Source organism: Hibiscus syriacus, unplaced genomic scaffold (genome assembly GCF_006381635.1).
Source record: "Hibiscus syriacus cultivar Baekdansim isolate YM2019G1 unplaced genomic scaffold, ASM638163v2 tig00110328_pilon, whole genome shotgun sequence".
NCBI lineage: Eukaryota > Viridiplantae > Streptophyta > Magnoliopsida > Malvales > Malvaceae > Hibiscus > Hibiscus syriacus.
Window position 1 is genome coordinate 5157813 of NW_024062685.1, and position 26348 is coordinate 5184160.

Genomic DNA, 26348 nt, shown 5'->3' on the forward strand with positions numbered 1-26348 from the left:
CATGTGTGAGGTTTTTTTAGACACATACTTGATCCTTAGCATATGTATATGATTCTTAAGGAATTTCTACGTGGTCCTTAGGGACATCTTAGGCACTTCGGTGCATTTCTACGCGGCACTACGGTGCAATTCTACGTAGCACTTCGATACATTTATACGAGCTGTGGTGACATCATTAGTGCACAACCTGTATAGACTCACATATATATAGTTCTCACATATGTACATGGGCTAATCAAGATATAATAACAAATATATGTTTGTGATATAATAAATATTATAGAAATGATATGATGATGTGTGTGTATAGTGTTTGATTAAGAAGGATAAGTATAAAAGTATGTGATTAAAAGATAAACTACTAATGATGATTTATGTGTATGTATGTATTTCTTGCTAGGTAATATGATATGATTTTATATGATATGATGAAATAAAGTGATTTAGTATATCATGATAGAACAGAACATGCATGCATTGTTAAATGTTATAAAGTGCATTATAAGTTTTATATGCCTCACTAAGTCATAGACTTAGCGTGTGAGTGTTTCACATGTAGGTTCCGAAAAGCGAGAAGCGAAACGATGAGGAGCAAGACAGGTCAGATTCTCCTTACCATAAATTAGATCGAAATTGTAGTTGAGTTTATGTATTATGTTATATAGAGTGTAGTTGACATGTAGTCTAAAGATTTAAATTGTATAAGCTCTGATATGTTTTGTAAATAATTGATTTTAATAAATGAAAAGTAATCATTTTCTTGAATTATGAATTTGAATTTTTGTCATTTTATAAAGGGAAATTTTGAAAAATCAATGTGACACCTCGGACTCGGATTCGGGTCGGATACGAGTTGGGGGTGTTACAGCCAGTGACATTCTCCTCCACTAAACCTAGTGACGCCCTCATCGCTCCACTCTGATGATCTTAGGCTAGTTCACCTTGGATACTTTTCGATGCCTCATCTTGTTGCGGTCCTCCCATATGAACTGCTTGCATTGGCTTCTATCGCTGTGTAACTCCATTATCATTCGTGTCATTCCCCCTATCGCCTTGGTTGTTCGATGCCTCGGCTTGCTCGCGTCCCCCTATAAGGACTTGGCATTCCCATACAGACTGTTCTTGCTTTGGCTCTTGCATCCATGTGATGTCGCCTTTGGGTACATCTCCTCCGTAAGAATCTCCTCCTATCAACTTTGATTTGCGTCTACTTGGACTCCATTGTCCTTTTGGCAAAGGCTTGGAATTTTCTATCAAACCTTTGGCCTCTCCACACGGATGATTAAGTTTCTCCACACCTATACTCATCAAATATGACAAATCAAACTCAGAAACACTAGAATTGTGTTCGAGATGTACCTCCATTTCTGTTGTATTTACTCTAAAATGTGACAGCCCTTCTTTCTCCACGAAGTTTGACACTCCATGCACCAATCCTTCATTTCTAAACTTCGTGTTCCCTTTTTACCCCGACTTTTCTTCCTTGAAGTCAGTTTCCTCCTATTGCGTTGGCACTTCTTACCCGAAGTCCTTCACTCTTTTCCCACATTGCCCATCGGTGGTCCCACGGTTACCTAGTCCCTCATTGTCTTAGCTCCTTTCGACCCTTCTCTATTTATGGTCTTTAAAGCCATGTTCTTCTCAACTTGAACATGCTCGGTGAGCTATCCAGCCTCCTTGGACATGGCTATCCCTTTATGCACTTAGCTACCACTCGTCTTGGCAGAAATAAACTTTATCGCACCAAGTCTTGCAGGTTCAGTATCTGTGGACTGATCCTTCCCCCTGGACTGCTTGGTTCGATTTGGGCACCTTCGCACCTTGTGAGGCCTCTTGCACCAGTTACACTTTAACTTCTCTCTATGTGCACCACATCTTTTTGATCACTCTCCAGACTCGTCTATCCCTTTGACGATGGCAGCTAGAGTATTCTTCTTGGGATATCCCCTTATCACATGGGGACCATCACAGAAGTAAAACTTGATCTCCTTTTTGCTCATATTCTTCTCTACCATGGACTCAGCCTTGCCATTTTCCCTTGATGACTTCCCTTAACTACGAACAGTCAAAGGCCCACCTTGGCGATTCAAAGAGCTTTCTCCACCATCTCCCTGCTGCACCTTTCCCTGGTCTCCCCCACCATTGTTGCACCTTGGCGTGGGTCTGGATGACTCTATGTTGGTTGGCTCGCCACCCGCAAGCTCTACAGCTATGTCCTCCGAAAGTCTCTAGGCATCACCTTGCTCTACCATGAGCTTCGCCCTGGTCTATGTTCTTCCAAAAAGGTCTTGAGCGCGCCCCATTCACTCATTGCACCCTTGCATATGAGCAGCTCACCCTTGAGCTCATCCACCTCATTTTTTTAAGCCATCACCTTGGCTTTATGAGTATTACTCCCTCGAACCATCTCTAACTCGTTGAGAACTCGATGCTTCTTGTCCTTGAACTTGTCTTCCATGGACTCCAAATTATCAAGGCATGACTCCACAACACCCTAGGTCTCCTTGGCATATTCCTCAACTTTTTCAAGTCTTATAACCTTTTTCTCCAACCAAGTTAAGATTTTTAAACTGTTGTCCAGCACATCCATCACATGATCGAAAGCTTTTTCACTAAACTCATCGAGTAGCCCCTGAATCTCTTTCTCGGTTTGGATGTTTAACTCCTCTAACCTGGTAACCCTTTCCTCTACTAAAGCTATCGACTCCCTTAAAGTTCCAACTCTTGGTTTTTCCCTCTTGAACTCATTTGCCACGAACTAGCTCAATCACCCTTGAGTAGCTCGAGCGCAAATCATTGCCAACTTAACTACCAAAGTAAATTGACAATACAATAAGTAAATCAAACTTACCTAGTTTACCACTTCCACCAAACATAGACAAAACGATCGTTGTTTGCCCACAATGACTTGCTCTGATACCACTTGTCACGCCCTCAGAACCTTCAAGCCCAAACTGTCGTAATATCAGAGTTAAGGTCTGATGGGTCATGATGTCTTATACGCTTCTTGATACTTCTGGGTCTTCTCTAAGACTAAGTAAGCCTTACTCAAGCCTAGTGAGCATGCAAACTAACTAAAGTTGGAACCAAACCCTCAAGGCTTCTAGGATGCGAAATCTTTAACACCAACATGGCTACTCCAAGCTATCAAGCTTGGATTATGGTGTAGAAGTGCAAACACAAGCGTGGCTACTCCTAGACACCAAGAAAAGCTACAACACAAAGAGACTTTATGAACATAGTACACAAGAGATAGAGTAAATGCCTCAGAACTTTTATTACTCATTCAAGAGAATGAATGGAATGAGATGTTACAGATGAAGAGGTGAGGCTCTCTATTTATAGTTGAGCTCCCTCTAAATTAATGGCCTTGATCTATTTACATCGATGGCTAAGATAATCCTTATTAATTACAAATCTTTGTATATAAAGAAACTCCATCAATCAAATCCCCTATTTAAGGGAAGACACCCAAACTACCATCTCATCATATCAATTAGTATGATTCTTTCTTTTGATGGTTGATCACACTTGATATAGTAAGATTCCCCCACAATCTCTTCTGATTTGTTGTCTCTTGTCATATCTGCGCTGCCTATGTGGACACAATATGATAAGGTGTCACTTTTCTTGTTTTCACGGCCAATATGAACAGGCTCCACAACATTCTCCAAATTATGGGCCAAGTTTGGTGGTCTTTTCAAGTCCGATACTCCATATTCAACCTCTTTGTCGGACACTTTCACCAAATCTGAGCCCAACTCCGTGACCTGTTACAATAGTATTATATCTATATTTAATATATATAAAATATGTCTCGTTAACAACAAACGTTAATTATCAACTACAAATAATTTATATAAAAATCATTTTAATATAAGATAAAATATTAATAATTGGAATATTTAAAAATAAAAAATAGGTAACTATTCAATCATATGCCTAAGAGTAAATTTTAATAATATAATTTTTTAACCCTTAAAACATGAATAATCAAATACACCTTTTATATAAATTGAAATATTTATTAATTATGATATCAAGTAAAACAAGAATGTATAATATGTAATCTTTAAGAAAAACACATTTAATAAAATATTTTTTTGAATAGCACATTTAATAAAATATGATATTGTATTATGTGATAAGATGTGATATTTTCATAAATAATATTTCTTCTATCTCATTTATATGGATTGTGTATAATAAAAGTTGTTGATTTTTTTCAAAGAGACAATTTAAATAAAATAATTTCAAAACACAAAAGGAATAATTTTTTTATTAAGTTAAGATGATTATAAAATAATATATGTTTTAAATATTCTCAACCATTAGACAATAAACACTTAATCACTCTGTTGCAGTCGTTGATACTCGAATCCATAATATCTCAAATTAAAAATTCTTTTAACAATGAGATAAATTAATTTAAACGCAAAAAGAACAACTTTAATGGAACTGAACAGAGGGAATAATATTTATAATGCAATATTCTTAAAAATAATATATATGTATATATCTAGTTAATAAACCCACCCTATGAAACCGAAAACAAAGATGTTGAAAAAGATAGGCCGTAGGGAGATCAATTTCGAAATTTCTGGGTTAGCCGGTCGAGAGTAGAGAACGGAGTGGCGAGCTCAGTGTCAGATAGTACAGTTTAAAGCATCAAACAAGTGCCATAATATGGCCTAGATTTTGCTCAATCTCGACATTCTCTCTCTTTTCCCTCCCAAGTTACTTGGCCGTACTCCAAGTTTTGTCATCAAAGCCCCCGCATAGCTAAGCAAGAAAAATCCATGAGGAAGTGTGGAAAGATATCAGCCTCTCTTCTATAAATGACACCACCACCACTAACCCTGCTTTCCCTACCACCATCTTTCAAGACTTATTCTCCAAACCCTTCAACCATGAACCTCCATCCAATAACGAAGGAACCACATTCTTTGGCTCTCCCCCTTCAACCTTATTGAGCTTGAACTCTGTGTCTGCTCTCCAGTACATGGGCCAACAATCGTACAAAAGCTGTAGTAACTCCATCGCTTGGTCGCAACCCCTCCTTGTGCAGGAAAGGGGCTCCAGAAAACGACGGCGATCTCTGGCACAAGCTCATCAAGTACAGAGAGTCAGCTGCTCGGTCTAGAGCAAGAAAACTGGTATAAACCTGTTAAAAAAAAACTTTTTCTTTCCTCGCAAGTTAACATAATGAAGTAATATGAAATATGGTCTTATCTTATTCTATGACATGCTGTGGTGATATAATCAATCCGAGTGCCACAGGCTTACAGAAAGGAGTTGGAACGTGAAGCTGCTCGATTAAAGGAAGAAAATGCATGTGTAATGTAAACCTCCAAAAATATTCAATCGATTAAACTCAATTTACCCAATAATTGAATTCAATCGTAGCGTATAACATGTTAAGAAAAAAAATGTAAAATATATCTTTCATAATTGTTTTAACAAGATATCATTGGTTAAAAGATATTCTTTTAACAAGACTAACAGATGAGTTTAAAATAATGACAGAAGAATAGTTTAGGTACCTGGTTTGATTAAAAATTAGTTTAGGTACTTAAAACAAAAAAAATAGCATAGTTTGAGGGCTGCTTTTTCATTTAAGCCTTTTATTTATTCTACATATCTAATTATTTTACAATAAAATAATATTAAAATAAAAAATATACAATAAAGAATATTATTTTAACAAGATATCATTGGTTAAAAGATATTCTTTTAACAAGACTAACAGATGAGTTTAAAATAATGACAGAAGAATAGTTTAGGTACCTGGTTTGATTAAAAATTAGTTTAGGTACTTAAAACTAAAAAAATAGCATAGTTTGAGGGTTGCTTTTTCATTTAAGCCTTTTTATTTATTCTACATATCTAATTATTTTACTATAAAATAATATTAAAATAAAAAGTATACAATAAAAAATTTAAGTGTTTTGACAAATATTAACCTTAAAAATGTAAAATAAAATAATAATCGTTTCAAATATTAGTAATATAACATTATTAGTAAAAAATTTAATATACTAATATTATTATTTCTAATAATGTAAATGATAAATTTTATAATTTTCTGTTTAAAAATTATTATTGCAACACTGATATAATTATTATTCTTCTTATTATAAAATTATCACTATAAAATTATTGATACAAAATATAATGATAAAATTATTAATATTAATATTAACTGTTTTGAAAATATTTTATGTTTAATATAATAGTATATTTTATTATAGATGATTGTTTTAAATTTTTAAAATCACATAAAAATAATAATTTGATTTTCTACATTACTACTATTACTTCTAATAAAAAAAATGTAATTACTCCTCCCATTCTTTAATATTTTTTATTCACATAATATATAATGAAGAAAAATAACAGCAACACAACACTAGCATTAAAAATAATATTTTATGATTATTCCTTTGACTATAAAAATATTTATATTTTATTTCCTCTTATTTTAATATTATTTAATTTTATTTTATTTGAATATCGCTATATTTACATTTTTATATATTTTAGTCACTTTCATCAATAATTTAGCTAAAACTACATTCAGCCAATCAATGGTAAATGAATTAACAACATTAAAAAATAACCAAAACTTTAACAACATTAAAAAAAATTGCAAGAGCTTTACAACTGAATTTAATATTTGAGATGATTATCCAGCTCAGTTGGTAGAACACAAGGTTCTTAACCTTGAGGTTGTGGGATCGAGTCCCACGGATGGCATTTCATAATTCGGAAATCTTCTACGAAAGCTGCTCTTAACCTGATGTTTGGGAGCAGACTACTATCTTACATCCCCTTATCCCATTATATATGGGAACATGGACAACCATTCTTTACAGAAACTAAGCTTTCTCCGGACCTACTACTCTGTTTCAAGCACTAGGAAGAAACTAAACAAGCTTTGGTTGGTAAATGAAATGATGATTGAATTGTTTACCCACAAAGCACATCTCATTTCGTTAGATATAACTTTATATACAATCTTATGTTCCCTCTCAGTCGATCAAGATTCAAGGGAAGAAGAAAACCATAACCAAACACTATTTTATCTTACAGACTTACACCGTCAAAACTGTTCTCTTTTATTTTTAAGATGAATTTTACAAACGGTATGGAATTCGTTGAGGGATACTGAAGCGGACCTGAGAAGCAGGCGAACGAACGGCGACTCCGTGCCAGCAAATACCACCCTTGCACATCTCCTGAACGTGAACGGAAGCGGCGTGATCGCCTGAAATCGCGTACGTGGCTTTACGGGTGACGTCCCACGTCAGAGTGCCGACCAAGATGAAACCCACCACCGTGCTGGACACTATCATCACGAACCCACCACCAAAGCTCCGCCCACTCACCAAACCATATGCCTTTATCCCCGCTATGACTGCCAGGTAGATCGTCATCAAATTCCCAATCACCGCATCCGATATCGCCATATCCCCCAGCTCCTCCCCACAATCCGCACTCGGTAAATTGTTAAAAGAGTTGGCTCTGGAGGCGCTGCTGCTGATGATGGAATTAGAAGAAAAGAATCTGGTGGCTGATGATAGGGTTTTCAAATGACAACTTAATTGAGGCGTCTACGGATAGTTTAGTACCAAATAATACGGTATTGAAGCTGATATGGTCTAACGGTGTCGTTTTCTAAGGAAAGCTTACTTTTTCTCAACTCCGTTGTTCCTCTTCGAAACGAAAGTGGATGATGATGAAATCTAATTTCTTGTCTTTCATGCACGCGCGGTTACATGTCTATTTCAATGACATTATAACACGTGTCGAATATCTAAGATGATATCAAGAGTAAAGATGAAGGTGGTAACTTTAACTACTTAGATCGATCTATAAATCCACAAAATAATGTTTGCTTTTGTTTAAATTTGATCCGGTTTAATGTAAAATATAATTGAGATTTGTATATTCATTTAGAGCATAAAGATGTTCGCCTTCATTTATGATTGTAAATTACAAGTCCTTTCTTTGGCCAATCTTCTACCGTCCAAGTCTTGTCTTGGTTTGTAATGTCTATTTCAAGGGGTATTATTAATGTTCGACAAATTAAAGAGAAAAAAATGAGGTACTGAATGAAGCCACGTCAAAGTAAGTGGAAAGTGGTGTCAAATCTCAGCCTCGTAATCGAAGCTTGTTTAAAGTGCATGTCCCAATGCCATATCCGCCTCAGTAAATGGTAACCGACAGTTCAAAGATGGAGCTTGGGTGATTCATCATTCATGGTATTTTAGTCGAGACTTCCTTTTTTGAGTTTTGTTGGGGTTCGTAAAGTGGATGTGGGTGAAGAATGCATGTGTTTGATGAACTAAAACGAACCATCAAACATCATGCAAGAACACCGTGATTTGATAAATGGTGGTGGGTATTCTTCACATCTGGTAAATACACGAGTGCAGTTTAACTATGTAAAAAGAAATGCTTATCATCAACTACATATTAATCATTAAAAAATAACAAAAACACGATACATATTACCTGGATTTTCAGTTTGAGACTATACATGATGGGCTTACCGCTTCCTTGAATTGTACCCAAAAAATATTATAAAAATTTGACAGTAAAAGAAGCTGACAGGTTCTCCATCTCCGTAAGACTTTAAAGTTCTACTGATCATAATACTGAGCAACCACCATATGATTTTTTCTTAACTTTTTTGGGAGGCTGGAGCACTACCTTAATCGCCGCATCAAAGACTGACTTCACATTCTGCAGTAAAGCATTCAAAAAAAGTTTCATGGGAGCTACAAGAGAGGCTTCAATAAAGTTTTTCGGTAGAAAAAAAAGAAGTGCATTTAGAGAAATATTTAACCTGTTGTGTTTTTGCACTACATTCGATGTAGGCAGGGACTCTATCTGTTTCCTTAATTCCTCTCCCTAAAGAAAAAAAGGAAATACAACACAAATATTCAATAAATGGAACATATTCCACCAAATACTAATGATAATTAATAATGTCTAATATGCACCTGAGACGTGGATATAGGTACTGCAGCCGGATGGTCTGCTAAGAATTGCTCATCATCCCGAAGATCTGCAGGAGCAAAGAGTGGAAAACATGAATATTAGTAAAAGGGTACTCCACCAATTTTAGAATAGTTTCATTCAATTGGAGATTGAAATTCTATATAAGAATCTCATTATCCCAAGATTAAGAATCATACCAAGCTTAGTTCCAACAAGTATTATTGGAACACCAGGTGCGTAATGCTTTAATTCAGGAATCCACTGAAATGGAAAGAAAGAAAGAAAGAAAGAAAAACTCATGAATTGAAGGGACATGCACTACAGATATACTGTACCAAATTACCATCTCGAAAGCGAAGGCATTCGAAGGTTCGACCTTCTTGGCGATGTTTTCATAACTGGCCTTGCTGATGAGAGAAATGCAAGAATAAAGATATCAGCCCCGCGATAGCTCAGTGGTCTTAATCTATTGTAATCCTCCTGACCTGTTTTCAAGGAAAAGATTTCAGAACCAAAAGCAAGAAAGAAAACAAATAATAGAAGAGGAATCCAGAAGCTATTATCCAAATTACCGGCAGTATCCCATAATCCTATGTTGACCGTATTGCCATCCACGACAACATTGCACTGAAATTGTCGAAAACAGTTGGGACATAATCCTGTTGCCATAGTAATGTATCCAATAAAGAAATCAGTAACAGGAGCATAAAGCACCAATCTTGGTTTAAATTGCAAAGGAATTTCCAGTAATTGCAAGGAGATCAGGTTGCACCTGATATGCATATGCCTACATTGTATGGCATTAACAACAATCTTGACAGCATTTATAAAAGATAGCTAAATTTTCCGAGGAAACTCAAGGTTGCAGAAATACAGAACAGTTTATTCACGCAGAGTTAATGTCAGACATCAATTTACATTTTATCCAGTGATCTTAATCAATGTAAAATTAGAGAGTTTTAAAACGCTAATAAATAATTCAATCAAGCAACAAAGATCCGAAAATGCAGGAAACAGGCTCACCGTAGGAAAAGTGTTGCTGGTGTATGAAATCAGCAGGCAAGTCTTTCCTATGGCGCCATCGCCGACGGTGACACATTTTATGAATCTGGAGGCGCTCATACTCCTTCGCCGCCGTACGAAAAAACCGCCTAAACCCTGCTTTTTACTCCTCTGTCGAATATTATTTCAATTTTTCCACAAAATTTGAAATTCGTTTTCTTTTGCCTCTCAGATCTGATTGACGTTGTTGCTGTTGTTGTAGTTGATGTTTAGCAAAGAATGAGGATCCATAGGCTTCATCATTTGTCTCCACGAGGCAAACCCTAAGGATCAGAGAGAGGTTGGAGAGAAAAAAGCAAAGTTAAAAGAGAGAGAGAAAGGGGGGAAATGTGGCCAAATGACTGGAAAGACGCGGGCCGGGTTGGTTGGGGGGGGGGGGGATATCAGAGCAAATCACAAATAACAATTGCGGCTTGAGCGCAAGCTTCTATTAACAACCCCTCTCATCATTCACAACTTACTAATAATATTATCTTTATTATTTTCTTTTCTCTTTGTTTTTATTTTCCCAAAAATAAAAATTATAACTAATTTCTTTCTTTCTTTTTATTTTTTTAAAGAAAGAAAGTCCCGTTAAAAATCTCTTTTAGTCCTATAAGAGAAAAAGAGTACCCACCATATATATTACTCAAAATTAATATAGTTGGATACATCAAAGAGAATAATCTCGGGATAAACCGAGTAAATAAATAAGGTACGCTCAAAACTAAGAGCTCAAAAGGCTAACGTGTGAGCAACCTTATTAAAATTACGCTCAACATAACCAAGAATAAAAGATACACGAGTAGCTAAAATCTCGTGCTTCTTGCAAATGGAAACCAGAATTTGATAAGGGGATGTCTCAGGAAAGGCGGGTTAATATACGGCTAATATACGGCAGTACCAGATACATTTAAATGTATTTAATAAATTCGGTTTAGCGGTACCTATTATGTTGACAACTAATAATGTTTTAGGTAGAAAATATGAAAAACTATTAAAAATTTTGGTAACCGGTAAACTTTGGTATCAGTAAGTATCTATCATTTTTATAAAAGTGTCCATACTTTAACATATCAAGTAAATTTTACCGGTTTTGTCATAATGAATCTGGTTTGTCATATTTTTACCTGTTATTGTAAAGTATCTATCCTTTTTATAAAAGTGTCCATACTTATTTCACTGTGAAAATATATTATTATTATCTTTGGTTAATATTGTTAAATTTAAATTCTAAATAATATTTTATAAAATATCAAAAATAAAATAATTTGTGTGTAAATGAAATTATTAAATTATATTGTAGGTGGAAAACATGAAACACTTTTAAAAAAAATTGAAACATAAATTACATAACTTTAAAAAAAGTATATCATTTTTATAAAAGTGTCCATACTTATTTCACTGTAGAAAACATATTTATTATTATCTTTGGTTAATATGTTAAATTTAAATTCTAAATAATATTTTATAAAATATCAAATAATCAAATAATTTTTTGTGTAAATGAAATTATTAATTAATATTGTAGGTGGAAAATGAAAACTATTAAAAAAAATTGAAACATAAATTACATACTTTAAAAAAGTATATATCATTTTATAAAAGTGTCCATACGTATAAAAGTAAGTCTTAGTCATGAAGAAATATTAAAACGATATACCAGGTAAAAATATGATAAAACCGGTAACAAAATGATAAAACCGGTAAAACGTTACCAGATATATTGAAAGTGTCGATACTTTATATAAGGATCGACACTTTGTGAATTTAAAAGAGAAGCAGTTTTAGCGCTTATAATGTGTCGATACTTTAAAAAAATATCGATCCACAACGATATAACAGGTAAAAATATGATAAAACATGTATCAAAATGATAAAACCGGTAAAATGATACCGGATATATTAAAAGTGTCGATACTTTCGTAAGTACGTGTAATAAATTATCGACACTTTCAAAGAAATAGGTAATTATCCTTTCGAAAGTATCGACACCTGACATAAAAGTATCGACACTTTTGTATTTGTATCGATTAAATATAAATAACATATCCGATCAAAATATAAGCTAAATCTCCTCTGAAAATAGATAGAACAGACGAGTTTTTGAAAGCGAAGCGTAATTGTTGCTGCATTTCAGAAGGCGTTTCTAAAGCGAAGTTTGTTTGTTTGTTACTGCAGTCGAATCGAAAAGTATGTTGTCGAAACCCTAATTTTTTATTATTACAGTAATCGCGATAGGGTTTTATGTGTTGTTTGGGGTTTTGTAGTAAAGAAGCATTTGGGAACAACTGCAGGTAGAAAGTGATATTCAAGGAAAAATATAAATGTCGATACTTTTATTAAATATATAAGGTAGAAAATGATATTATAGGTTGTATAAAATGTGCCGACACATTTTGGTGTGGCCATTCAAATTCTTTTGAAGAAAACCGTTTTACCACAAGAGTAGTTATCTATATTTGTATATTGAATAAAGTATATGTAACAAAATAATTTGATTTGCGTAAACTGATATATGAAGGAAAAATGGAGTCAATGGGTTGGAAAATTGTTGGTGGAGCAGATGACTTTGAAATTGAGGCCGAGACTCGAAAGCAACCCAAGGGTGGATATATGTACTTCTAGTAAGTATCAATGTCTTTTTGTTATTATTGTTGAAATGGTAATTGGATTAAAGTATCGATAAACTTTAAATTGATTACAAATTTTAAATGTTGACAGTATGGCCGAATGCAAAAAGATGAAGGAAGATGACACACAGAGCAGTTCGGTATGTAAAATGAAATTGACATTGACATTGAGTAGTATTTAGTGTTAATGTATTGATTAAGAAACGTTTATGTTTTATATTAGGTGACAAAAGATGTGAGGTCCAAATGGAATTCAATGAGTGATGCTGAAAAGGAACCTTACATCACAGTCAAGGAATGATAGTAAAGAATACAAAGAACGGAGGAAAGCACATGAAATAAGGTATTCATTAAACTTGTAAATACGTTGATACAAAATATATAAGAACTATAACATTATATATTGTTAAAAATGTAGGAAGTGTCAACAAGATGCAGTATTAAAAGGGTGAATTTATTAATTAAACACCTTAAGGAGAAGGGTCAGTTGAATGTGCTGGGAGAAATAGGTTTTGGATCGTTGGTAGGAGTAAGGGATCGACCTATTCGGAGGGAATTGTGTCGATCCTTGATGGCACAATTTGATGTCAGGCAATGTATTGCTAAATATGGTGATTTTCATTTCCTCTCGGGATCCCATGTGCTGCAGCCGTATGGGGGTAGAAATGAAGGCAAAAATGTTGTAGAAGTCTGTCAGAGTAAGGACTGGAAAGCACTTGCTTCCAAATATGGTTTGAAGAATAAGGTGACATATGCTGAAATTGAAGAGGAAATAAAAAGTGGATCTTACGTTGGGGATGAGCTGAAGGCCAGAGTTCTATTATACCTTGTCGGTATCTTTCTTTGTCCAACGGGTAATACGTCAACGAACAAAGAACATATGAAGCTCATTTGTGATGAAGGCTTGAAGGGTGAATCAATTGGGCTGAATATATCCATTCGAGATTGATTGAATCAATAATCACTTTAAAAAGGGCAGCCAGAGATACCTCAAAGGGTGCATAGCAATCTTAGAGGTAATGAGTTGAAGAACTTTTTTGTGTTTTATATAAAAATATAAATTTTATTATAAATACAGGTTGCACTGTTCGATTTTTGGTCGGGCTGTGAGGCAGTGCCGGCTTATGAAAGAACCGGAGTGGCACGCATCCGTGCATGGGGAAGGAAGAGGTGGTTAGAGTGATGGTGAAGTTGAAGTTGGATAGAGAAGAACCAAGAAAGGGTAATAAATGTAATTAAATAATATTAAGAATATAATCAATGTCTTAATATTGTAATTTAATTTTGAAGGTTATTGGCAAGGATGTAGAGGAGGCAGTGGAGGCAGAGGAGAAGAAAGGAGGGATGGTTGTATTGGGGGATGACGGTGAGTGGGACGACGGTGAGGGAAAACGTAGTAACTTCGACATTTGATGTCTGAATTGGCTGATATCAAAAAAATCCAATTTGAAATCATGCAAAGACAATCAAGAGTCGAAGAGAAACTTGAGAGAGTCGAAGATACACTTGAGAGGCATAAGGGGGTAGTGGAAGGAAAAATATATGGAGTGAAAGAAGTAGAGGTGTTGAGGGGTGAAGTGGTGAAAGAAGTTGGGGTGTTAAGGGGTGATATTAAGATGGTGACGGGTGAAAAATTTGAGGGAGTGGTGAAGGAGGTTGTGGAATTGAGGTGTGAACTTACGCGGGTGAAAGGGGTGGTTGATAAATACTTGGATGAAGGTGATCAATTGAAGGGTGAAATAAAAGAGATGAAGAGCTATGTAGAAAAAAATACGATGAACTGAAAAAATATGAAGAAGAAAAGAGGGAGGAGGAAGAAGAAGAGATGGAAGAAGTGAGGAGGAAGGAAGTCAATGTCATTTATACACCGGAGAGTGTTATAGCAGCAGATTTGGATTCGGAATCCTGCACCCCAGAAGAAGAAGCAGAAGGTAAGTTGAATAAAAGAAAACTTAATTTGATTTTTATTATGTTGTTGTGACAAAAATTGTATGCAAAATTGTAGGTTGAAAAAGCGGATATTCCAAGCGGAATTGATGACATCGAAGCTGCAATTTGTGATTATTTATGGAATAGCAAGTTAGAATCGGAGTAAGTGAAATATATGTTTTGTGAGTGATATTTAAATATTTCATGACAACATATTAATCCTAATGATTCATACAGATATTCTGTAATCTCAATGGGAAATCAATTCGCTACTGTATACGACGTTGCAACGTTGAAGCCTACGGAATGGGTTGGCGGTGTGTAAGTAGAAAGTAGAAAATGTTAAAACTTATTGAATGTTCTGATTGTGTAATTAATTTTTTTAGGTTATCGATTTGCTCGCCTGGACAATATGCTACGATTCTCAAAAGTCACTCCGGAGGATTGGCTACCTTCCATACCTCTTAGCGGTGAGTTAAATTAATAAATGTTGAAAAGTAGTGTTTAGACGGTAAATTAATAATGTTTGTTGCGTAATTACAGCAACAGGCGTTGGATGCCAACAACAAAGAAAGTGTTGAGAGTATTTCTACCTTCTGGGGTCTCATATGGATAACTATGTGAAATTTATCGACTGTGAGAAGGTAAGACACCATACCAATTGCAAATGATGTTTTCGGATATAGAATGTTGAATTTTGTCAAATTGGGTGTGAAATTTGTTGCAGATCATGATCACAATAAACTACCATAATTCACATTGGTATCTGTTGGTGTTGGATATGGTAGATCGTGTTGCAACAATATGATAGTATGTTTACAACTGAAGCAGCTAAACAGAGAGTGAAGGATGCTAAGAGATTGGTATGTATGTATGTATGAAAGGACATATGTAAATTATAATGCATAATTTTTTTGGTGCATAACTTCTTCTATTTTAATGCAGATTAAATATTATATTCTTATAATAAGAAACGCATTTGGGTTGAATCCTGTGGATCTCTAGGAAAGTATCCCTTGAAAAATTTCAAATTGTGGAGCATAAGAAGAATAAGCAATTGAATGGGTTGAGATGTTATCACAAATAGAAAGCTTAATTTATGCAGTATTCATCATAATTGACATGTGGTTTTCAATCTTGTAACAGACATGATTGCGGCATGTATGTGATGATGGATGGAATCGATCGGTTCTACAGGGGCAACTGGTAATTTTGTAAGTGGATAGAAAAATTCGGTTGTGGTAAAATTGTTAAAAGTAGATTGAATGCTGTAGTTGACAATACTTAACGTTCTGACAATTTGAATATAGGTTGTTGGAGACTGGGATCGATCGCGAATATTAAACGATCTCGTAAGCCACAATCAAAATGAACGAAGACAGGAGATAACAAAAGCTGCCATATTACATAAGAATAACAAAAGGATGCAATGATGTAAATGTAGGGTTAATTTTGTATAAGATTTATAATTTTGTATACGATTTATATTTTTGTATGTGAATATAATTATGAATGAGATGAGAAAAGTTAGCAGTATGTTGTTGTACATGTTTCTTATACACATTAAGGGTCATGTTGATACTTTGAAGTAAAAGGCAAATTTACAATATGGCCAACAGGGTGCAACCATAAAGTGTCGATCCATATATAAAAGTGTCGATCCCAAAAACATCGAAAACCAAAAGTATAATGTAATATGTAATTTTTCAATCTAACCGGTACAAGTATACCGATTTTATGAGAGAATATGTCTAAATAATGTGTCGACACTATTTTAGTTTGTGTCGATATTTTTGTTCCAGAATGAATGGAAAACAGGGTGCAACCATAAAGTGTCGATCCATATATAAAAAGTGTCGATCCCAAAAACATCGAAAACCAAAAGTATAATGTAATATGTAATTTTTCAATCTAACCGATACAAGTATACCGGTTTTATGAGAGAATATGTCTAAATAATGTGTCGACACTATTTTAGTTTGTGTCGATATTTTTGTTCCAGAATGAATGGAAAATAGGGTGCAACCATAAAGTGTCGATCCATATATAAAAAGTGTCGATCCCAAAAACATCGAACCCAAAAGTATAATGTAATATGTAATTTTTCAATCTAACCGGTACAAATATACCGGTTTTATGAGAGAATATGTCTAAATAATGTGTCGACACTATTTTAGTTTGTGTCGATATTTTATTTCCAGAATGAATGAAAAACAGGGTGCACCATAAAGTGTCGATCCATATATAAAAAGTGTCGATCCCAAAAACATCGAACCCAAAAGTATAATGTAATATGTAATTTTTCAATCTAACCGGTACAAAAATACCGGTTTTATGAGAGAATATGTCTAAATAATGTGTCGACACTATTTTAGTTTGTGTCGATATTTTTGTTCCAGAATGAATGGAAAACAGGGTGCACCCATAAAGTGTCGATCCATATATAAAAAGTGTCGATCCCAAAAACATCGAACCCAAAAGTATAATGTAATATGTAATTTTTCAATCTAACCGTACAAGTATACCGGTTTTATGAGAGAATATGTCTAAATAATGTCGACACTTTTTAGTTTGTGTCGATACTAATTTAAATATCAAGTGTTTCCACCGTTCACTATATATAGTACTCTTAATCGAGAAACCCTAAACATAAAGGCAAGCAAGCAGAAGATACTCTTCCTCTTCTTCTACCGTTATCATAAGTGACGATCAGATATTCAGGTAAATTTATCGATATTTTATGGGTTTGATTGATTTCTATATTGGAGTTTTTTTTCCTGAATGTGTTTGTGTTCCATTGTAATAGCATCCAACCAAAATGGCTCCAAAACGTCAGCGTCAGAAGCGAGGTCTTTCTCAAAGCTCTTCTCAACCCAGTTCTTTCAACCACAACCTCCTTCTGTAACAAACGATTCTTCTGAGGAAATCAGGTCCTTCGAAACTCTGAACTTTAGATCTGATATGGAGAACAAGATGGCAGACGAGTTTTAAAGTAAGGAAGATTCGTCCCGAACGTGTCATTGACATGGGTTTTTGTTTGATGATAAATATGCATTTAGTTTTAAATCCACATTTATATCTTGGGGTTGGCTTGAATTCCTTGGTGTAGAACCAAGATATTATCTCAACCTAGTTAGAGTCTTCTACAACAATGCTTCCTTACAACACGAGCCTAATAAGACTAATATAATAGGAATTAATACACATGTCATGGGGAAGGATATATATCTCCAGAAACTATTGCGGAGGGTTTAGGTGTAGCGAATACAGGGGATTAGATGAAATGGTGTAGATTGGTCTACAATTAAACGGGTTGCTAGAAATAGCCCAATTCACCTCGATGTAGAGTCGAGAGTGTTTCACAAAATGCTCACATGGTATATCCGGCCTAGTGGGGGAAAATATTCAACGCTTCGAGACAGCGATTATTGGTGGATAGCAAAGTATAAATCCAAAATGGCTTCAAACATTGCAAAACTCATATTTAATACAATTGTATATATGGTCACAAAGGGAGCAACAATTTCAACTACACTACCATATGGATGTGTCATCACCCATCTGTTGAAGAAGAAGGAAGTTGATTTTTCGCATGACGCCCCTGTTCGATTAACCCGCAAGATTGACATGGTATTAAAAAAGCGGGATATGATTTTGTTGAAAAACTCGGTTGGAAGCGTGTCAAGGAGGTCGGATTAGATCAAGAGAGGGAGGAAATTGACCCCGTTGGCCATGAAGAAGAGCAACCAAGTGGAGACACAATGATGGAAGAAGCTCCAGTTGCAGAGGATGTCACAATTAAGACCGTGATAGAATACATGGTCAATTTTCGGGAGCATATTGATTCCCTTGTGAGTGGAATGCGATCCGATATTTCATCATTGAAACGTGAAGTCTCCATGTTGCGTAACGAATTACGTCAACGACATCAAACGAGTTAGGTAATTCATTATCTATGTTTCTTAACATTTACACGTTCTGAACTTTATTTTATTTTCTTTTAACAGATGTGGACAACCAAGCGGTGAGAGATGAAGCTGACGATGAAGCTGACGATGAAGATGATGACGATGATGATGATGATGATGAAGATGATCCAAACAAGTATATCGTGTCTGCAACGCCGCCTTCAAGAAAACTTTTAATTTTTGATCTCAATGGTGTCCTTGCCTACATCCCAAGACTGCCTGCAGGTTTTAATTCTATTCTTTTGTATCCATTATTTTAACATATAAGAGTAGAACTTAATCTCATTTTCTTCATGTTGTAGATGTTGTCCTCAGAAGAGGATTATTTGAATTTATGCAATTTGTGTCGACAATTTTGTTGTTGCCCTTTGGTCTTCAAGATGAGGTTAGAACATGTTTGAAGCAATTGAATTACTGTAGTCAAAATTTAATATACATTTGAATGTTAACATTCAAACTTGATTACAATCTCAGGCATAACGTCGACCGTGTACTTGAGAAACTACCTGTATTTTCCGAGCATTTTCTATTCGTGTGGGTAAGATGAATGTCATTACAGTTTGTTGACTTTTCGTTGTTTATGATTCCTACATATTTATGTTCGACTGTTTGTGAACAGGATCAAAAAAAATGCAAAACATACGATTCTGTTACCTACTGTAAAGATCTCAATGATGTTTGGAACGCGTGTCAAGATTTTAACGAGCTAAATACACTTTTGGTCGATGATTCAGCGGAAAAAATGATTTATAATCCGGTAAGTTGCATTTATGCAATATGTTTTTCCAGTTGAACAGGTGTTCAGACATTGATTATTTTAACAACTTATGTGTTTATATAGAAATACAATTACATATGTCCACATACCTTTGACGCTGCTTCCCATTCGAACGACAATGCTCTAGGTATGACACAAATTTATTCATGCTTATGCGAATTTAGTTATTGTTAGTAAATTGCACCTCATTAGTTTGATAATTGAAATTATTTATGTATGTCCTCAGAAAAAGGCGGAAACATACGAGAGTATTTGGATAATTTGTTGAAGGCCTCTAATGTTCCGGACTTCGTTAGAAATAACCCTTTTTCATTGGATTAATTTTGTTTGTCGGTACATTATTTGAACATTATTGTGTATTTATATTTTGGTGTGATTATATTATGTGTATATTTTCATTAATTATTCCATATTTGCTTCTATGTGTACATATACATTTGAGGATTGTTGAAATATCAATACTAATGTATTTTACATCTGCTTGCAAATGTATCGAAACATGACTATAGCATTGTTTTCGATGATATCCACAACAAAGTGTCGATTTAAAAAAGTGTCGACTGAAAAATGTAATAGACAATTTTGTAATATAACCGGTATAAATATACCGGTTTACTTATAAAATAGGTAAATATAAGCGCTACCTATTACATAACTTACATATTATTAAATTAAAAACAATAAACATATATATTACATATTTATTATTATCTTTGGTTAATGTTGTTAAATTTAAATTCTAAATATTATTTTATAAAATATCAAAACAATCAAATAATTTTTTGTGTTAATGAAATTATTAAATTAATATTGTAGGTAGAAAACATGAAACATACTTAAAAAAAATTGAAACATAAATTACATATCTTTAAAAAAAGTATCGATCCTTTTTATAAAAAGTATGGACACTTTCAACATATTATAAAATAGGTAAATTTGCAATGCTATCGGTAAATATACCGGTTTTATGCGCGAATAGGTCTACGAACTATCGACACTTTTTAATTGTGTCGGTACTTTATGTCCAGATTGGAAGAAAAATGTGTCGATACATTGTCAAAAAGTGTCGACATTTACACATTGGAACCCATAATTATAATGTAATAGATAATTTTGTAATATAACCGGTATAAATATACCGGTTTTATGCGTGAATAGGTCTACAACCTATATCGACACTTTTAATATTGTGTCGGTACTTTAGTCCAGATTGGAAAAAAATGTGTCGATACGATTTAAAAAAGTGTCGACATTTACACATCGGAAACCCAGATTTATAATGTAATATAATTTTGTAATATAACCGGTATAAATATACCGGTTTTATGAGCGAATAGGTTTACAACCTATATCGACACTTCTATATTGTGTCGATACTTTATGTCCAGATTGGAAGAAAAATGTCGATACCATTTAAAAAAGTGTCGGTAATTTTAAGTAACGCGGTTTTTCTTCCTTCATTCAAAATATTTATATGTACATACAATAATAGTCATGTTGATACTTACGATATATTATATGGAGATCGTTGTCATTCCATTCCGTCTTCGAAAAAATCAGTTGATGTAGGCTGTGTGCTTGTACTCAAACTGAGCTTAACTTGAGGACATGTTAGTTTGTTATGTCCCTCACCGTTGCAGTACCCACATCGCCTAATTTTCTTCTCGACCTTGTTCTTCGGCACTTCTTTTCGCTTGCGTTGTTTTCGTTGAGGGTCACGAACATTGTTTACTACAATGCTCTGGTTGACTGAATGATTCAAACCAAACGAGTTTTCTAATTCTTCTATTAGTTTTTTCATCTCATCTCTTGCGGTTTTGAAAGACGTCTGTCTTTGATGCAATGTAGCATAACCTACTTGACGTTGAACGTAGAGCAGCGAACCTTGCCATTTGCATCACTTCTGGAGACACATTCAAATCAACATAGCTGGGTGCAGAAGCCTTCACATCTTAGTCCACCTACTTTGAATCAAAGTCCCGGCAAATATGTGTAGTCCAATTGCTTCAAAATGTAAAGTTGATGGCGACACGGAAGTCTAACGGTCTCGAATTTTTTACAGGAGCAAATTAGAGTTTTCGTACGAGAATCAAAACTAATTTCAAATTTCCTATTTTTTCTGCGTACTTTGACAAAATATAATGTTGACATTCATCTGATAAGGACTTAATCTCTGCCTCAATCCGGTACAATGTCTCCCGTATAAGTTTATCTTGGAACACACAAAAAGATTCGCGGGTAAAAATCGCAGCGGCATGGCTTTCAAGGTCGACCAGTTTTGTGATCTGGAAGGCTTCGTATGGGAACTTAAGTAATCCGCTTTCAACTCGTTCATACACATTCTACTAATTCCATCTTCAATTGCACGAACAACATCTAAATATGTCTTCTTGTGTTCAGTGCAATAGCTAGTGAAGCATTCATAGACTCACACCTTTGTGTTGAGCGATATTGGCAAAGAAATGACAGGTTAGATATGTTTGTGCCCATAAGTGTCGTTCCCTTCTCAATCACCCATGGATGTTTTTGGACGTTGAATTCTGAAACAACCGAACGCCATTGAATATCAAATTCCTTGGTTGTCCACCAGGAAGCCATGCATTTTGAGAATGCTGCTGTAAACTTTGGGTCACCAATGTTAGCTTGTGCATTGCGAGAAAGATGCCAAGAACATAATCTGTGCTTAGCATAAGGAATAACAGATTTGATAGCCTCTGCATTGCCCTATCCCATCGGTTACAACGGAAATATAGGTGTTTATTCATCATGGCTTCTAAAAAATTCTGTAGCACCCACTCGAAGATTGAGACGTCTCGTCAGCGATTATGGCAGTGGCAAACACAATTGTGTTATGGTGATGATTGACACCAACAATAGGCATAATTGGTCGACCATACAAATTATCTTTGTACGTTGTGTCGAACGCAATTACATCACCGAAGCATGTGTAATCCGATCTCGATGTAGAATCCGACCAAATAAGATTATACAATGCCCCCGATTCGTCTACCGAGTATGTCATAAAAAACCCGGGATCATCATATTTCTTATAATCAAAGTAGGCAATAAGCGCATTCACATCCCCATCGACGATTTCCTTTGCTTACCTCTTTGAAGTGCATTGTAGAGGTCTTTATGTGTAATCCAACATTATGATAGCCCCCTGCCTGCTGCGTTAAATAGTTCATTACTTGTGACGTGCCAACACCGACCTCTTTCAATGTTGTTGCCTCATCGATATCAGCCTTACTTACAGCTCTATTAGAACGCATAAATGGTGTCATAGCAGGTGTGCACAATGCATGATTATGTTTCTGATCAGACTTACTTATAACCCACTGATCGTTTGTAATTGTTGTTGTAACTACGACTCTAGCCTTACATCCTGTTCTTGTGACTGGCGTATGAGCACGTTGACGATCAACAGTATTGACTCTTGATACTCGAAACCCTTCTTTGGAACAACAAAATTCTTGTGTCTTCACATTCCCTTCCACGTCAAGCCGTGTTGTTCCCTTACGTGCACTAAACCCATGTTCTCGTGCGAATCCCTTGTAAGAGTGCCAAGCTTGATCACGTGAACAGAAGAGCTGACCAACCAATCTGTCAGATTCATCAACATTATGTACTTCATGGCATTCCTCGGTTGGCTTAACATGTCTACTCAGTATTATCCATGGCAAAAATTTGTTGTGCAAGTTCAGTGCTCCAGGAGTTGATGGAGATGTAAGCAAAGGTTCATTTTGAACATGTTTCAGTCGTGCTGCTTTCAATAGGATGTGGCATTGGTAGTGGTAGTTAAAGGGTGGGTACAACATTAAATTCATAGTACATATTTAGGTATGTACAATAACTACAAGTATATTATCATTAAATTTAGGTATGTACAATAACTACATATTTAGGTATGTTTGTTAACTACATATTTAGGTATATACATCTTTTGAGTGAGTTTTAAGATATTAATTTAGTAATTATAGGCGTCTAATGATTTATTTTTTACGTTACGGTATATATTATTATTAAATTAAAAACAATAAACATATATTACATATTTATTATTATCTTTGGTTAATGTTGTTAAATTTAAATTCTAAATATTATTTTATAAAATATCAAAACAATCAAATAATTTTTTGTGTAAATGAAATTATTAAATTTGTAGGTGGAAAACATGAAACACTGTTAAAAAAATTGAAACATAAATTACTAACTTTAAAAAAAGTATCGATCCTTTTTATAAAAAGTATGGACACTTTCAATATAATAGGTAACATATGATGTAATAGGTAGCGCTTATATAATGTAATATGTATCGTTTATATAATGTAATAGGTAGTGGTTATATTGTAAAGTGTCTATCCTTTTATAAAAGTGTCCATACTTTTTTCACTGTGGAAAACATTAATTTAAGGTTATCTTTTGATGAGTTTTAAGATATAATTTAGTAATTATATGCGTAATGATTTATTTTTTACGTTACAATATATATTATTAAATTAAAAATAAATATTATTTTTAAAATATCAAAACAATCAAATAATTTTTGTGCAAATGAATTATTAAATCAAATAAATCAAATTGAAAATTAAACAACAAATCAATTAAACATTGTTGTGGGTACATAATTGAACATTGTTAGGGTACATTATTGGAAAAATAATGTTCCGGACTTTGTTAGAAATAACTCTTTTTCATTGGATTATTTCGTTTTGTGGGTACATTATTTGAACATTGCTTATATAAATTTGTTGTGTATGTATGTTTGGTTTGATTATATTGTATGTATTTTTCATTCAGTTGAGATGGGTTATGTATAACAAAACAATCTATCTCGCATGTGAGTACTTTATTCCAACCATGTGACAAGTGTGACAACTCCATCAACTCAAACTCAGCTTTGAACTCAATCAATATTGTCTTTTAGCTTGATGGTTCATAAAGCATGTTATTGAACAGTATGAATCAATTATGCAATTTTCATGTTCAATTTAACACTGCATTTCAAATTTATTTCATATGTAATTGGAGTTTGAATTTAAATTTCAATTTGAGTTTGAATTTCAATATATATTTCGGCTCACTATAAATATTAGCCCAAGCCAATATGCATGTTCATTGATATTCCTAATTTCCATTGTTTTTTTTCCAACGTTTAAACGCGAGGGAAATCCCGACCATTGTATTTTTGGTCAACTTTAAAGCGTCAGAAACGTTTCGGCGTATGATCTGGGTGGTAAACAAATAGCAACTAAAATCATAAGTCCGAAATGCTTCTGAGTACCACCAAATCATAAGTCCGAAATACTTCCGATGCTCATCAAAATTCAAAGCTCATATGGTGCCAAGCAAAAGGAAATCAAAATCCAAATCTCATATGATGCCAAGCAAAAGGAAATCAAAATCTACAACTTGAGTTTGAACATTGATATGATATGTTCAGTTGTTATCATGTTGGGATTTTCTCGTTTTTGATTACTTGGATAGTTGTTCTCTTGCTTCTTCAAGTGTCCTTAGCTTGTAATTTATAGCTTGGAATGTGTTTGATGTTGTATATATTATTATTAAATTAAAACAATAAACATATATACATATTTATTATTATCTTTGGTTAATGTTGTTAAATTTAAATTCTAAATAATATTTTATAAAATATCAAAACAATCAAATAATTTTTTGTGCAAATGAAATTATTAAATTAATATTGTAGGTGGAAAACATGAAACACTGTTAAAAAATTGAAACATAAATGACATAACTTTAAAAGAAGTATCAATCCTTTTATAAAAAGTATGGACACTTTCAATATAATAGGTAAAAATATGATGTAATAGGTAGCGCTTATATAATGTAATAGGTATCGTTATATAATGTAATATGTAAACTGTCTATCATTTTTATAAAAGTGTCCATACTTTTTTCACTGTGGAAAATATTAATTTAAGGTTATCCTTTGAGTGAGTTTTAAGATATTAATTTAGTAATTATAGGCGTCTAATGATTTATTTTTTACGTTACGATATATATTATTATTAAATTAAAATTCTAAATAATATTTTATAAAATATCAAAACAATCAAATAATTTTTTGTGCAAATGAAATTATTAAATTATATGTAGGTGGAAAACATGAAACACTATTAAAAAAAATTGAAACATAAATTACATAACTTTAAAAGAAGTATCGATCCTTTTTATAAAAAGTATGGACACTTTCAATATAATAGGTAAAAATATGATGTAATAGGTAGCGCTTATATAATGTAATAGGTATCGTTTATATAATGTAATATGTAAAGTGTCTATCATTTTTATAAAAGTGTCCATACTTTTTTCACTGTGGAAAACATTAATTTAAGGTTATCCTTTGAGTCAGTTTTAAGATATTAATTTAGTAATTATAGGCGTCTAATGATTTATTTTTTACGTTACGATATATATTATTATTAAATTAAAAATTCTAAATAATATTTTATAAAATATCAAAACAATCAAATAATTTTTTGTGCAAATGAAATTATTAAATTAATATTGTAGGTGGAAAACATGAAACACTATTAAAAAAATTGAAACATAAATTACATAACTTTAAAAGAAGTATCGATCCTTTTTATAAAAAGTATGGACACTTTCAATATAATAGGTAAAAATATGATGTAATAGGTAGCGCTTATATAATGTAATAGGTATCGTTTATATAATGTAATATGTAAAGTGTCTATCCTTTTTATAAAAGTGTCCATACTTTTTTCACTGTGGAAAACATTAATTTAAGGTTATCTTTTGAGTGAGTTTTAAGATATTAATTTAGTAATTATAGGCGTCTAATGATTTATTTTTTACGTTACGATATATTATTATTAAATTAAAAATTCTAAATATTATTTTAAAATATTAAAACAATCAAATAATTTTTTGTGCAAATGAAATTATTAAATTAATATTGTAGGTGGAAAACATGAAACACTATTAAAAAAAATTGAAACATAAATT

At 33.6% G+C, this 26348-nt stretch overlaps 1 protein-coding gene and 1 long non-coding RNA gene across 2 annotated transcripts; both read right to left on the reverse strand.

Annotated features, from left to right (window-relative positions):
- Positions 1–6758: 6758 nt before the first annotated feature.
- Positions 6759–7982, reverse strand: LOC120118312. The gene is made up of 2 exons (XM_039138382.1): positions 7977–7982; positions 6759–7613 (listed from the first exon to the last, which is right to left on the reverse strand). The coding sequence occupies exons 1-2, from the start codon at positions 7980–7982 to the stop codon at positions 7137–7139; spliced, it is 483 nt and encodes a 160-aa protein (XP_038994313.1). The 3' UTR covers positions 6759–7136.
- Positions 7983–8508: 526 nt separating this feature from the next.
- LOC120118390 lies at positions 8509–10412 on the reverse strand. Its single transcript, XR_005515746.1, has 7 exons — positions 10030–10412; positions 9579–9665; positions 9383–9491; positions 9204–9267; positions 9009–9073; positions 8852–8916; positions 8509–8748 (listed from the first exon to the last, which is right to left on the reverse strand). It is a non-coding gene; the product is annotated as an uncharacterized LOC120118390 (long non-coding RNA).
- Between the last annotated feature and the right edge of the window lie 15936 nt (positions 10413–26348).